Source organism: Heliangelus exortis, chromosome 18 (genome assembly GCF_036169615.1).
Source record: "Heliangelus exortis chromosome 18, bHelExo1.hap1, whole genome shotgun sequence".
In the NCBI taxonomy this organism is placed as follows: Eukaryota; Metazoa; Chordata; class Aves; order Apodiformes; family Trochilidae; genus Heliangelus; species Heliangelus exortis.
Window position 1 is genome coordinate 3,342,573 of NC_092439.1, and position 13,815 is coordinate 3,356,387.

A 13,815-nucleotide genomic window follows, 5' to 3' on the forward strand; every position below is an offset into this window, starting at 1 on the left:
ATGATTAAGAATTCCTTTTTTGTTGTTTTGGGTTTTTTTTACTAACTTTACAAAAGAGCATTATTAACATAAGAGCAAGACATTTTAACTATGGCCTTTTTGTTAAGACATAAAATATGTACACTCTCACAGTACTTTTCTTTGTGCAAAATATGTACTGACTGACAGACTGTACCTTTCTGTACAAAGACACTTTCAGCTTACTTTGCATAGCAGAAGAGCAACACAAAAAAACCTTAGATACATAAATTTGTTGCTATAATACTTCAGGTAAGCCTTTTGGAAAAATTATTAGACATTAACTTTCTCATTAAGAGCCAGTTTTTATTCTAAAGCATTAATTAAGGCTATTCCAGTATTAAAGTCTTGCCAATACATGTCCAAAACACACATTTTCCATCGTACAACCCGAGATGTGTGCAGTGTGTTACCAGTAATTATATTGCTAACACATTCAGCAATCTGATACCCTAAAATTAGTCTTCTGACACTTCAAGTTTTCGTTGAGGGATATAGAGAGTTCCTTGAGAGATCCTATTGGTACCATCTTGATGTGCAGGTAGTGAGGATACCGTGTTCGGCCCCCCTGGTGTGCGGAAAAAATTTTCTGTAACTGTCTGGGGCTCTTGAGATTCCTTTGGAAGAGAAGGCTAAAGAGAAGAGGGAAAGGTACTTTCATTTAAAGGAAATTAAAAAAAAATTCTAGTTTTAGATTTCTGCAGGGTGTTAGCAAGCTAGAGTTTTTTGTCCCGAGATTTAAAACGTAACTCTTAGCAAGATGAGTACCCTTGTATTCCTTGATATAGCTATAAATATATAAAATCAACTGAATAAAAAGCTGACTTCTCTAAACCCATCCTATCTCCTTTTTTAATACAAGCAGATCTTAGGCAATAGAGTATTCCATAAAATATATGGAGAAAATCCCTGTGGAAAATAAGTGTTCTTTTAAACCCCCATCCTATTAAAAAAAGCTAACGTTAAATACAAGAACTCGAGAGTAGATTAGGGGAGTAGCAAGAAGAAAAGATAAAGTAAGAAATGAACATTTTTCTTTAAAGATCCTGTCAAATTTATGCAAGGTCCTTCCACCTAAACAGTTCTCTCTTCACATCTTCCAGCTGGTTCCACTTCCACAACAAGTAAGATACTTGTTCTTCCTTTCTAACCCCTCAATTATATTGTACTTACTCTGGCCTTCACTCCCAGCTCATTGTGGGCTTATAAAGATTAAAAAAAAATGTTTAAAAAACCACCTTAAAATTTTTATCTGCTATAAAGGAATAACTGCACTATTCTTCTGACTCAGACCACCTCAGTCAAGAAGTTGCAATATATTTTAACTTACCTTCTCTTCTTGAGGGTTCCTATTTCCTGAGCTATGGCTGACATTTTCAGGTTGTGATGAGACTGGCTTGTGCTGGAGAACAGGATTTGCAGGAACTTGCACACCAGCAGGTATCAGTCCTACATGTTGCAGTGCAAAGTTCAGAACTGAAGAACTTGGATTTGGGGCAGAACTGGGATCACCTGAATTGAGACAGGAGTTGCTCAGTACAGGTGTAGCTGCTAGAGAAGTTGGTGACACCATGATATTCAAGGGTGTTATCTGAAAAGCAGGAATGTTAACTGCTTTCAGGTCAGATGTTGTCACTGGAATGACACCTGAAACAGAAAAATCCAGTGTTGAAGGGGATTAAAAAATTGAGACTCAAGCCGTTGGATTGTGATTTCATTACCTGAGTAGGATGAATCTGGCTCCACAGTCCTTTAAGCCAGACTATGTCATTTAATACTCACCAGCAATGGGTGAGCTGTAGGTAGTGCACTGCAAGGAACATATTGCAGCTTTCTCTGTATCAGGAAAACTTGTCTTGTTGCCATGGGTGCACTGAGTGAGAGGAATAAGATAGCCAGATGGGAAAAAGGTCTGGAAAAGAAAAAGACAAAACACTTTTACCTCAAGCACATAATGAAGAAAAAGTTATAAAGTTTTTCTCAAAAGCTGTATCCCCCTTGCCTTATTCTTCATCCTCCATATTCCCAGATCCTATTTCCCATGCCTCTACCACCTTCTGTCTGAACTGGGATGGAACTGACTGCAGGACATGCCTTTTCAAGCAACACTGCCCTAGTGTGCAGGAGTCAGCTGGCATCCTCAGTGAGGAACTGGAGACACATTTGGGATTAACACTGTACAATTAGACTAAGCAAAACAGAAATCCTGATACTGCATACTTTTTTTTTTTCCAGAAGAAACATTTGGATCAGTAATCATGGCATAACCTCATTCTTGGATTGTTTTTCATAAGACAAATATTGGAAGTCAATCCTTTGGCATTTACAAGTTTTGTTTTTGTCAACAGAACTGTTCTTGATTGGAGTTCTCTCCAGTATTAAGTCTTAACTGCAGAATGCCAGATTCCACTGAGGAAGAGTTTCTTGTGAGCATGTTGTAGATCAAAGTATTTGTGACTAAAAATACACAAACACAGGACTGGGGTCTGTAAGGGATCTCAAAATTGCCTTTATCTACTTCCTATTAGTTGGGATCTTCATCCCAATTGAAGCCTGAAAGTCACTTCATGTCCTCTTATTTGTGTACTTAGTGCTGAAATAGAAGTCCTACATTGCTACAAAGTAAGGGTTTAAAAGTACAATAAAAATAATCCAGCCAGAGAAAAATATATCTTTTGCAAAGGCTCCAAGTGGTGTTTTCCCAGGGAATGGCAAGATGTGCTTTGGTGTCTGACAGTGCTTACCTCAGGAGCAGGAATAGCAAATGCTACAGGTATGTCTTGTTTAGCTTTGATTTTGTCCTCATCTTCTGGAATATCTTCTCTTTTATGTTGGTCATAACAACTTGGAATGTTTTGAGCTAATGGTTCAGTTTGCTTCTGTCTCTCTTCCTGAAAATTGTCCATTTTGTGGTTGATTTGTGAACTATTGGAAGGTGGGCTTTCATTTTTAACAGGTTCTCCCTTTCAAAAAGGTACATACAAAACCAAAGTCAGACATTTTAAGATTTAATGTCCTTGATTGAAGGTCTACAATGATATTTGTACAATTTAATAATAGGAAAGCAAGCTTTCTTCTTTCTCCTGATCCTCAGATTTGTGCTATAGAAATTTCTAGTCAATAAGCCAACCAGTTTCATGTTAACCCCCCTCACTCCTTCACAGCTACTGGATGCTTGACACCACACATTGTCAAAACACCCTGATAAAAATTCACAACTGTTTTGGCAATCACAATTTAAAGCAGTCTGATAATTTACAGAGACACTGAAACCATCACCAACTGGGGAGCAGAAAGCAATCTAGTCCCAGTTTCTCTGTATGCATCAAGTTTATCTGAACCTCCTTGGCTCTTCATGTGCTGTATTATTTTGTCTGAAGTGTAAAATATTGGATAGAAATGTTTAGAAGGTAATTTTGGGACATTCCTTGTCCAGCAACTTTTCTGTCTTATGGTGCATTCTCCCTGATGCTTTGAAAATACCAGCAAGATTATGATATTTATATATGTGTGTATGTAAAAAAACAAAAACCAGCCCCCCAAAAATCACAACTAATGAATGCATGATATTACCTAAAATGCCTACTCATAGTGGTGGGCTCCTAAGACACTTTGAAAACGAGTAGGTTGGCAACATCATTAAGCTGTAAAATGGCAGGATAAAAATAATTTAACTTACCACAGAAATATCAAGGCTTTCCTCATCACTTTTACACCTTTTAATTAAATTTTCCTCTTGTAATGCTTGTGATCTTTTAAGGCACCGCTGTGATGAAGTTTCTGCTTTTAGAGTTGGTCTTTCTTTAGCTGTCAAGGATTTGGTTGGATTATCTGTTGCTATCTGATTGTCACCTTCCTCAGTGGTTAATTTATTTAATACTTTTGAATTGACACTCTGAATTCCAGTTACATTAGCACATGGCAGAGGCTGCAACATGAAACTGGGGCTGTATGTTGTCACAGTGTGGGCTTGGGAAGGGTGCAGATAGATTGCATATGAAACACCAGAATGAGTATGAGGTAGAATTACTGGTGAGACTGAACTGTGGCTGGGAGGACAGACCCCAAGCTGTGGTGTGAGAGTTGGCTGCTGAGAGGGTGCTGCAGGCTGAGGAGGTTCAGGCCTGGGGATTGCCTCAGGGGAGGACAAATCACCATCCAAGGCAGATCTTGACAATTTCATTTTCATCTCCTTTGCTTTCCTTAACAAACACAAAACAAAAAGCCCAAATATATTTTAATACCTTGGCAGGGAAATTCATGCCCTGACAAATTATTTTTCTGCAATATAAAGATTTTACATGAACTTGTACTTCTTAATATACTCAACAGAAAATAATAAATGAAAAAAAAGAGCCTGCAGTATCAGGGGTTCCAGGTTTTTGCAGACTATTGCCCAACTCAAACTGAGCAGAGCTTTAATTTAATGGCCAGTAACAAAATCAAGCTTCCCACCCTAACACTTGTAGAACTTACTTTGATTGTCCTTCCTGCTTAGCCATTGCTGGAACCTGAGCCACCTTACTTGGGAAAGGTGGTAAATTTTGATCAGTACCTGGTTGGAGGGGGAGAACAAAACCAAACTATTAGTATATCAAATGTAAAAGTTAGATTTTACCTTGGGAAGACTGTGATATTTAACATGGCACAAATATTTAATGAGAAAACACTAAGACTCCATGTTATTCTCAAGCTGCAGCCCCAGTTTGGTTCAGTCATTTAGATGGTAGCTTACCTCAAATTCTAAAACCTTTTCTTCTCTCCAAAGAGGGCACCTAACAAGAACATGAACACTGATAGCTCAATTTTGGCAATTTTATGGAATACAGAACTGCTAAGAGAGTAAGATCAAAGGCAAGGTTTCCATAGCAAAAGAGGGTTAAGAGCAGTTCAAAGAAAGAGATCCAATATCCAGAGAATCAGCTCTACTACACAGTTTGTAACCAGTGACATCACACAAAGTCAAGATAGGAATTTGTAAAAAGGGATTTAATATTCTTCTTAAACCAGAAATAGTGATATCCCACTCCTTGTGTATTTGGTGTGAAAGAGGAGGCTAGAGCTTTCTACAGCATTTAATTTGGTGCAGATCTCAATATATTTACATTTTTGCAACTCCACAAGCTGTGACTGGATTTGGTCCCCCTAACAGCTGAACACAGCTTTGCCTTCACAGTCCATCTTGTAAGGCCTCAGATTTATAGGAAACATTTATTTTCCCCATCTTGTTTATTTTTTGACATCTAAGACACTTCTGTTGTAAGAAGCCATCCACACATCCACATCTCCTGTGACAACATGGCAAGTTGTGTATTTAATGCACAATTACATCTGAGTCAAAAGCAAACTTAGCAAAAGATACAGAAACATATTTTTCAGCTACTTACTTGCACTGATTTTAACTGGACTGGTTGGAGCTGATTGGATCTTTCTTCTGTCATTCTCTATACTTTTAACTAATTTTATTAGAGAAGGATGACGAGTGAAGTTTTGCTTTCCTTTTGAAGGAAAAAGGTTTTTTGAACACTGCTCTTTGGAAGTGATGGCTTCTGAAATTGGTGGGGGACAGGTCGTAGAATTTGCTTCAAGTTTTGTATCTTAAAAGCAGAAAAAAACCTGGAGTCAATACATCTGATATGCAGATTGGGTAATTAAAAGCAGTTATTTGAGCCATTTAAGTACTATCAAGGATTAGCAGCAGCAAAAATGGAAATGCCAGTCTCAGCATGAGTACATTACTCTGTGGGAATAAATGCTGCTGTGCTGTCAAGGACTAACAAAGGCTTTCTGCTTAGTTTACTGTCTTTTGGTAAAAAAAAAAAAAATGTCACTAAGAAAACAAAGAAATAATCAAAATCATCAACAGAACAGAAGGAAATGACACATACCTTGGATATTTGGCAAGACCTCAGGTCCTGTCCATTTGAATGCTGGTTTTCTCCCTCTCTCCTCTGTAACATGAACTTTCTTGATGAGCTCAAGGCTACTGAGAACATTTGCTATGTCATAAAGTCTCCTAATTTTAGCTGAAATAAAAATAACAAATGTAAAGTACAGCAATTCCAATTAACATGTATCAGGTTAAAAACACTGTAACACTCTCATCAGGGAAAAACCTTTATAAAATTTTTATAAGAAGAGTTTTGTGAAACAGGTATCATTTTACACATTCTTAACTCTTTTAGGCAGCAGTCAAGTGACTTCTGGACTGCAAAGGAATGTGCTTAGGTCAAAACTTCTGCTACTGAAAATTTCAGGTCTAGCAAGTCATGAAGCTCAGGACTCTGCTTCCTAACCAGAAACACAGTAAACCAGGTGATACCTGGAATGCAGATACATGGACAGAATGCCCTGAAAATGTTTCTATTGCAGGGTAGATGTTATGGAGGAATAAAAATGGGAAAGAAACAAAAAGCTCCTACTAATTACCCATCCTCTCTCTGTGGCCATGATGCAATGGAAAGGATATTATGAACTAAAACCAGTGAGGATCAGCTTTCTTATAGCATTGATACAATTCTCAAAAAAAAACCCAAAACAAAACCCCCAAAGGATTCTGCCTGGGAATCAAGGGATGGTGTAATTTACAATGAAACCCACAATTAATTCTTGATGCCTCAAGAGCAGGAACGTTTTTGATTATTAGAGATACACAGCCCTAGAAGGACCTTTTCATTTGAATGGAGAGCAAGAGGAGGAAGTGTGCAGGGAACTGAGAGCAGGGTGAAAGAGTGAAGAAATAATTGGCAGTTGCAGTACTGGGTTTCACTTCCTCTCACGTGTCATTTATTAGCAGGACTTTGACACAATTTCTTTAGGTTTTGAACAAGGAAATTATATAACCAGAAGACAGATTTGCATGATTCTGGGGCATCTTTGATGAAATGATGCTGAAATCTTTGACAGACTGCTTGAGGAAAGAGAGAAAGAAATTCTTAGCAATAAGCAAACTGGTGACTACTTGAAGAAAGATTTAATGGACTTTTTCTTGTATGTGTCCATTATGTATCAATGACTATGCACTGAAACTGTGCAAGGTACTTTGTGTGTTTTTAGAGCCTCAAATCTACTTATGGATGGAAAAAGATAATGGTATTTTACACTACATCCACTGGTACAAGAATATTCCTTTTAGATACTGCAAATTAGAATGAGATCAAAAAGCAGACAGCCACAGCAGCATTTTACTTACTTTTAAACTTGCTTTTATCTAAGTCTTCTAACTGGTCTTCTCCAATCAGGATTTTAGCAGCAACTTCAAGGCTTACTATTTGAGGAGTTGATACAAGAAACAGCATCACAAATTTCTGACTCATCACTCGCAAAGATTTGTCTTTCCTGCTGTTTACTGATGCTGCAGCAACAGGAGAGAGGATTAAAGTGTTAAGTGACACACCAGCCACAACCATTTATAAAACACTGAAGAAATGTGTCAGTAACACTTATCATAACAACAAACAATGCAGCAACAAGGCAGGGTTGATGTGGACTCCACAATCATGTCTCTACATGGCAAGAATGAGATAATTAGGTGGATACCAAGTCTAACTACAGAGACCAATGTTTCCCTCTGTACACAGTTCCTATTGTCTGACAGCTTGTACTCTGAAAGATGATTAACTGAAGGTTATACAATGTATTTAACAATCCCTAATTAACCCTGTTTTCCTGAATCAAACCTAAATTAAAAAAATGGATTAATGGAGTAATTGGTAGTTTTGGCTTCTGCAATATTCAGTGGTAACGAATCCTGCAATTGGATAGTATGTTAGGTATGTCTCATAGTTTTACCTGATGACTTCTTGTTCTTGCACCATAAAACCAAAATAAATATGAAAGAACTGAATGAGAACTGAAAGAATCTAGAGCACTTTTTCCCACCACAGGTGCTTGTCAGGTGGTGTCGTTTCAGGAAAAAAAAAATGAAATAGATGTCCAGTGAATGTTTTTTTCCAAATTCATAGAAATTTATCATTACAAGCACATATTATTCTTGGCATTACAAAGAATTATTACCAGCACGAAATTCCATTCCTGGGAGCTCAACAAAGGACATTTCTGAATGCTCATTTGAGCCAAAAGGTCTTGCCATTTCTTCGTTTCTTTCCCCATCGAGATCAAACTCGTGCTCGTACTCTCTTTTCTTGATCATCTGAATTTGTTGGGTATATTTGTTCTCTTCTCCAACTTTTTTCAGAGCCTGCAAGGTTTTGGAGAGGTTATGTCTCCCATGCCAAGCATATCTGTTCTTGGCAAGGCGGCTCACCATGTGTAGGCTCTCCAGCACGTTAACAATATCATAGATGCGCCTGCGTTCAACATCTGAAAACAAACAAAAAAAAGATGATGACCATGACACCTCTACTACTTAAAATATGCTCTGTGATACATTTAAACATCATTTGTCATGTTTAGGATCACTTTCCTATACTTTCTCCTCCTCTTAATATATCTCTAAGTTGTTTTTCTTTCTCCTTACAAAGGTTTCTGAAAATAGCCCTCGCAGCCCTTGCCAGCAAGGAAAAGAAAATGATTTTCTAGATACAGAAGGATTTGCTTTTCCACAGTTACACTTGGTTTACAGCATTCCTTAAGAAATAAAACTTACTGTTGCCAGAAGAGCCATTAGATGAGTTTCAATACAGCTTTAAAAAAAAAACAAAGCATTTTTAATTATTCATTGCATCAATGTTAGCTCATCTCATTAAATATCCTTGGAAATTCATGGTAGACAACAGTTTTGTAACTTGCTTTTATATGTTCTACTAACACACTGTCCTGTTGTCTTTTGTCTGTTAATTTCTTGGGTTTGACTAAGCTTTTTCTAAAAGAGATGTTACTCTGTACAAAGTTAAAAAAATATAATTTCGTTTAAGTTGAAATTTACCATTCTTCTGTGTTCCCCATATTCTGAATGTATTTCTAGCAGAATGATTTATAACTATCATCAGTGCTATAATCTGTAGAATACTGTAATTTCATAGCACCTTGATAAAAATAAAGCTATGGTTTAATGTTAGCAGCTTGGACTCTTGGTAGATCATTGGTGTGATATAAAATGAGAAAGTTAAAGAATAGAAAGTAGTTTCTTGCTTTGATGTCATGACTGGACAGGAAGTTGTGGGTTCAGCTAAAAAACCAAAAATCCAGCCATTCATCTTAGCCATCTTTATGTCCAAAAAATTGCACCTGGTTATTTTTAGTATTGGCAATAATTTAGATGTTTAAAATCAAACATCGTTCCAAGTTTCTCAATTCAGTTCACTGAAAAACTTCAGCTTTTTGAAAGAATGACTTTAGGAATGAAGAGTTTAAAGCTGAGTTTAAATAAGTTTGAGAGTACACAGCAAACATTCAGAATTTTACAAAGCAAAAATGTCTTAATGTCTTAAATTGTAGGTTACTGGCACAGTTGTATGAAGAAACATAATAGCATAGACACCAACTTACTCAGCTCTTCAGCTACTTCATCAAGTGAAATATAATTACTCTCTGCAGTGCTGGGGTAATCAGGATATCGAGCTAAGAATTTATGGCACAGTAATCCCAGACTTTTCTCTTTCCGACTTGGTTGAGATTTTTCGTATTCATCTCCTGATAAGTGCTCCTACATGGAAATAAAAACACAAGTTGAAATTTTTTACAATATGTACACACAGATATTTAACAGCCTCACTCTGAGCCCCATATTCTCCCTTTGTCCTCAACCCTTGTGAAATGAAACCAGCAAAGTGTTACCTGTTGTATGTAAACAAGCAATATCCTTATGTTTGGTAAATATTCCAAACTCTAAAAACACCGTGGTATGTTAATGGATAACTTTTTATTCTGAATAAACAGCCTTCAGCTAACTTAAAAAAAAAAAAAAAAAAGTAAATAAAGAAGACCCCTTTACAACATACCTGCAAACAGTGTTTTGCCTGTAGGACCTCACTTGTGTTGTTTGACAGTTCCCTTCTCTGTTCTCTGCTCCTAATCTCAGGACTAGCTGCACTAATCAGCATTTTCAGGTTTGAAGTAGGTGTCCATGGATCTGCTGGAGGGATTTCTTTAGGCTTTGGGGGTGTGGTTAGAGGCTGACAGTCAGGCTGTATCTCTGTCAGTACCGAAAATGAGGTAGCTGCTTGTTTCAGAGGAGTTTTCAGTAGGTTTCTGCATGGCTCGGAAGAATGATTTTCCTACAGAGGAAGAAAGAGAAAAACTGTGATGTTAAAAAACAGAAGAACAGGAATTTATTTGCTCATAAGACTCATTGTGGGAAGCTGGGACTGCCCCATCCCTGGAAGTGTTGAATGGGGCTTGGAGCAACCTGGTCTAGTGGGAGGTGTCCCTGCCCATGGCAGGGGGTTTGGACTAAGTGATCTATAAGGTCCCTTCCAACCCAAACCCATTTGGGAGTCTACGATGACTGACACCAATTGCATTTTTAGGGTAGCTCAAAGGTTGACTCACTCTGAACCAACAAACCCCTTTGATCAAGCATTGGAATGGGCTGCCCAGGGAAGGGGTGGATTCTCCATCCCTGGAGATATTTCAAAAGAGCCTGGATGTGGCACTCAGTGCCATGGGCTGGGAACTGCAGTGGGAGTGGATCAAAGGTTGGACTTGATGATCTCTGAGGTCCCTTCCAACCCAGCCAATTCTATGATTCCCTGAAACCATTTTTTTTCAGTGCCTTTAGCAAAGACGTGGGGCCTGTGGTGGTCTAAAGGTTTTTTTTTTTTTTTCCATTTCTTTCCCTTTAGGGAAAATACAGTCAGGATAACCAGCGATCAGCAGCACAAAGCCGTAAAGAACGAAGGAACCCCCTTTTCTTAAGGCAAAAAACCAAGAAAAGAGGTGGGGAGCAGCCCGGCTCCTCACCCAGCAGCCGGATAAAGGTCGGCGGGGAAAGGTTTGAGGTGATTTCGTTCGGGGTAGGAATTAAAGCCAAGGAGCGAGCCGCTCGATCGCCGCCACCCAACGATTTTTTTCCTCCGCGTTCGTTGAGGCTCCGGTCCCCTCCCTCCGCCCACCTGCGAACGGCTTGAGCGCGGGCACCGGGGGCTGTCACCGGGCACAGCAGCCCCCGGGGAATGGGGGGAGAATGGAGGGGGGGCTTGTGGGGGCGATCCCGGCTGCCCTTTAGGTTGCCCAGGGAGGCGAAGCAGCGGGAATTACCTTGTCGCCGGTGCCCATCTTCTCCCCTCCCGCCTGCCGCATTCTCCCGCCGCGTATCCTCAGGAACCGCCGCCCGCCGCCGGGCTCCGCATCGCAGGTCCCGCCGGTTCTGCGGGAGGGAGGAGGGAAGCGTTAAGCCGGGAAGGCTGCGGGGGACTCTTCCCTCCCCGTGACGAGCCGCAAACCGGGCAGGAGGAGCGGATCCCCCCCCTTTTCTCCTTGCCCGCTTCCCGCCGCTTTCCCCGCCGCCGCCGGGGTCCGATCGTCTCCTCCCGCCTCTGGGCCCGGCCCGCGCCCGCCGCCCAACGGCTCGGGCCCCGCCCCGGGCTCTGAGGGCTCCGTGCCGCCGATTGGGCGACACCGGCGGGCGGGGCCCTTCCGGGATCCGGTTTAAACATTTGGCGCCACCGCTACACCGAAGGAGTTGCTTTTCCCACTCGCCCTTCGCCCGGTGCTCACCTCAGGAGACGTGGGAGCCGGGGAACACCGGGATCGGTACCGTCTCCACCCGGCCCGGTCCGGTTCCCGTTCTCTGCGCGGCCGCTCCCGGTGCGATTTGAATTCAACCCTCGGAGCGGCCGAGAGAAGATGGGGAGGGGGGGGTGTGGAGGAGAAGCGGGAGGGGGGGCAGGAGGGGGGGATCTGCTCAGCCAATCAGATCTCACCCCTCAGCCCCTCGCAGCCAATCGGAGAGCGGCGTTCCCGGGCCGTTCCCCTCCTCCCGCCGCGGGCTCGAGCCGGGCCTGGGGGTTTGGCGGGTTGGAGGCGCGGGAACCGGGGCGCGCGGGGCAGGGCGCGTGAGGCCTCTCCACCCCGCAACCCCCCGCACCCCCCTCACATTCCCTCCTTCTCCTCAAAGGCTGCGGGCGTGAGGGGATCAGCAGGGGTGGGTCCCGGGCCAGAGGCGGTAATTGCTTTAGCTGGGCTCATTGTCTGGAGAAGCCTTTTCTGTCAGAAGCCGAGCGGCTCGGCCCGCCCGCCCCCCGCACACCTCCAGGGCCGCCCGCACTGTGCCTCAGGGCCGCCCCCCGCTCCCCCGTTCGTATCGCCCCGTGGCCTTTAAACTCTGGAAAACACCGCAAGCCGCCGTCCCTCCCGCATCCACCCGACCCTTCTCTCGTCACCCACCGTGGGTTGGGGCTGCTGGAAATTCCCAAATAATTTGTGTGCTCCTCGCTGTGAGGAAAATCTTATCAAAAAGGGAGGAAAAAAAAAAAAAAAAAAAGGCGGTTTATTAACTCACCGATTGCGTGGCTCGCTGCGGGCGGGATGCCTGAGCCCTGACCTGGCGGGGGGGTGTGGGTGCCCCCGAGATAAGGTGCGGGGCAGGAGGGGCTGTGCTGCTGCTGCTTATCGCGGGTGTTGCGACACTGCTGGTCTGCAGGTAGGAAGATTTGAGGTTCAAAAGTGCTTTTTTGGGGGCTGCTTTACTTAATCCGAGAGGTAGGATGGTGTGCAGGCAAGACTGCTCAGTGCAACAGTGTAACCTGGAAACCTGTTAATTCTTCACCCTGAATTTCAGGAAAATTTCACTCGCTGGTATCACCAAGCACCCAACAGCCAAAGGTTATTCTTCTCTTGCAGTAACTCCATGCCTCACCTTAAATAATTGAGGTTTAGGGTTGGGTGGACGTTTATTCCTGGTCTGTGCTTGACTACAATTGCTGTGTGAAATTTCTGTTTTTGCTTTCACACTTTTGAGGTGTAATGGAAGGATTCTGTAACACAGTTGGTGTGTGAGTCTTAAGAGGCCCAATTGTAAATACTAAAAAATGGTGTGTTTCTATTTTCCTTTCACTGGGGTTAATTAAATGAGGAGCAAATGCATGCATGTATTTCAGCAGTCAAATCGGGGGGGGGGAAAAAAAAAAAAAAAAAAAAAAAATCTGGTTTTTTTCCTTCAGACTGTCACTTCTTTTGCTGAGCTTTGAAAATTACCCTTATCCCCCAGTCAAGAAGCCATTATCTTTGTTCAAACACATCTAAGTATCTCTTGTGCCCTTTGCTCAGGGCAGATTTTGCTAGACTGGAAGTGAGCCCTCTACTATCTGCCCCTCTTGACACTATCAGGGATTTTAAAGCAAAGGTTAAAAGAATCTCTAAGAACATTACAGATACTGAAATAATTATTCTGTTGGTAACCTGTGTGGTTGTCTTTAGCTGCCTTTGCCTTTTTGAGATGACAGAAAGACCTGGAGCAGTTCCTTGGTGTGCTTGGGTGCAGCCATCAGTTCAAGCTGTGCTTCATTCTGCTCTTGCCTGAGTTGCTCTCTGTAGCCCCAGGTCTAAGCAGCTCTCCTTACATTCTCTGCTAGGCACCTTTTAAAGAGGAAAGCATAAGGATTAAAAAATTGCATGTCCTTGCCTGGGAAGCAGAGGCACCAAGTTAACAATAGGTCTTTTAATGTATAACCTTGGAGCCTTTTTGCATGATGGTTCCCATGGGGGATATTTGCTAGTTTTGAGCGGTGTGCTGGATCAAGGCATCACCTGGTGCCAGAGATCAGTGCTGGAGAGTGATCTGTAATTTTATCTATGCTGTCTCAGCTTGTCTTACTTGAAGGTTTGTTGTGTGAATGAAAAAGTATGTGTGATATATCCTGGTGGTTTAGCCAAATGCAATGGCTGATAAGCTCC

General features: G+C 41.9%; 1 protein-coding gene across 1 annotated transcript; it reads right to left on the reverse strand.

Annotated features, from left to right (window-relative positions):
- Nucleotides 1-303: 303 nt before the first annotated feature.
- E2F8 (E2F transcription factor 8) lies at nucleotides 304-11,786 on the reverse strand. The gene is made up of 14 exons (XM_071761941.1): nucleotides 11,638-11,786; nucleotides 11,179-11,287; nucleotides 9,921-10,196; nucleotides 9,469-9,625; nucleotides 8,035-8,340; nucleotides 7,211-7,372; nucleotides 5,907-6,044; nucleotides 5,406-5,615; nucleotides 4,495-4,573; nucleotides 3,698-4,220; nucleotides 2,763-2,981; nucleotides 1,801-1,930; nucleotides 1,349-1,665; nucleotides 304-635 (listed from the first exon to the last, which is right to left on the reverse strand). The coding sequence occupies exons 2-14, from the start codon at nucleotides 11,218-11,220 to the stop codon at nucleotides 477-479; spliced, it is 2,718 nt and encodes a 905-aa protein (XP_071618042.1). The 5' UTR covers nucleotides 11,221-11,287; nucleotides 11,638-11,786; the 3' UTR covers nucleotides 304-476.
- Nucleotides 11,787-13,815: the final 2,029 nt, after the last annotated feature.

What these genes read in the sequence shown, in the direction of transcription:
- E2F8 (XM_071761941.1), bottom strand. Translation starts at nt 11,220, where the DNA reads ATGCGGCAGGCGGGAGGGGAGAAGATGGGCACCGGCGACAAG. An exon ending in TGAAGTAGCTGAAGAGCTGA is followed by an intron (nt 8,341 to 9,468) that starts GTAAGTTGGTGT and finishes GTTTGTTTTCAG; the next exon opens with ATGTTGAACGCAGGCGCATC. An exon ending in AAGCAGGAAGGACAATCAAA is followed by an intron (nt 4,221 to 4,494) that starts GTAAGTTCTACA and finishes GTGTTTGTTAAG; the next exon opens with GAAAGCAAAGGAGATGAAAA.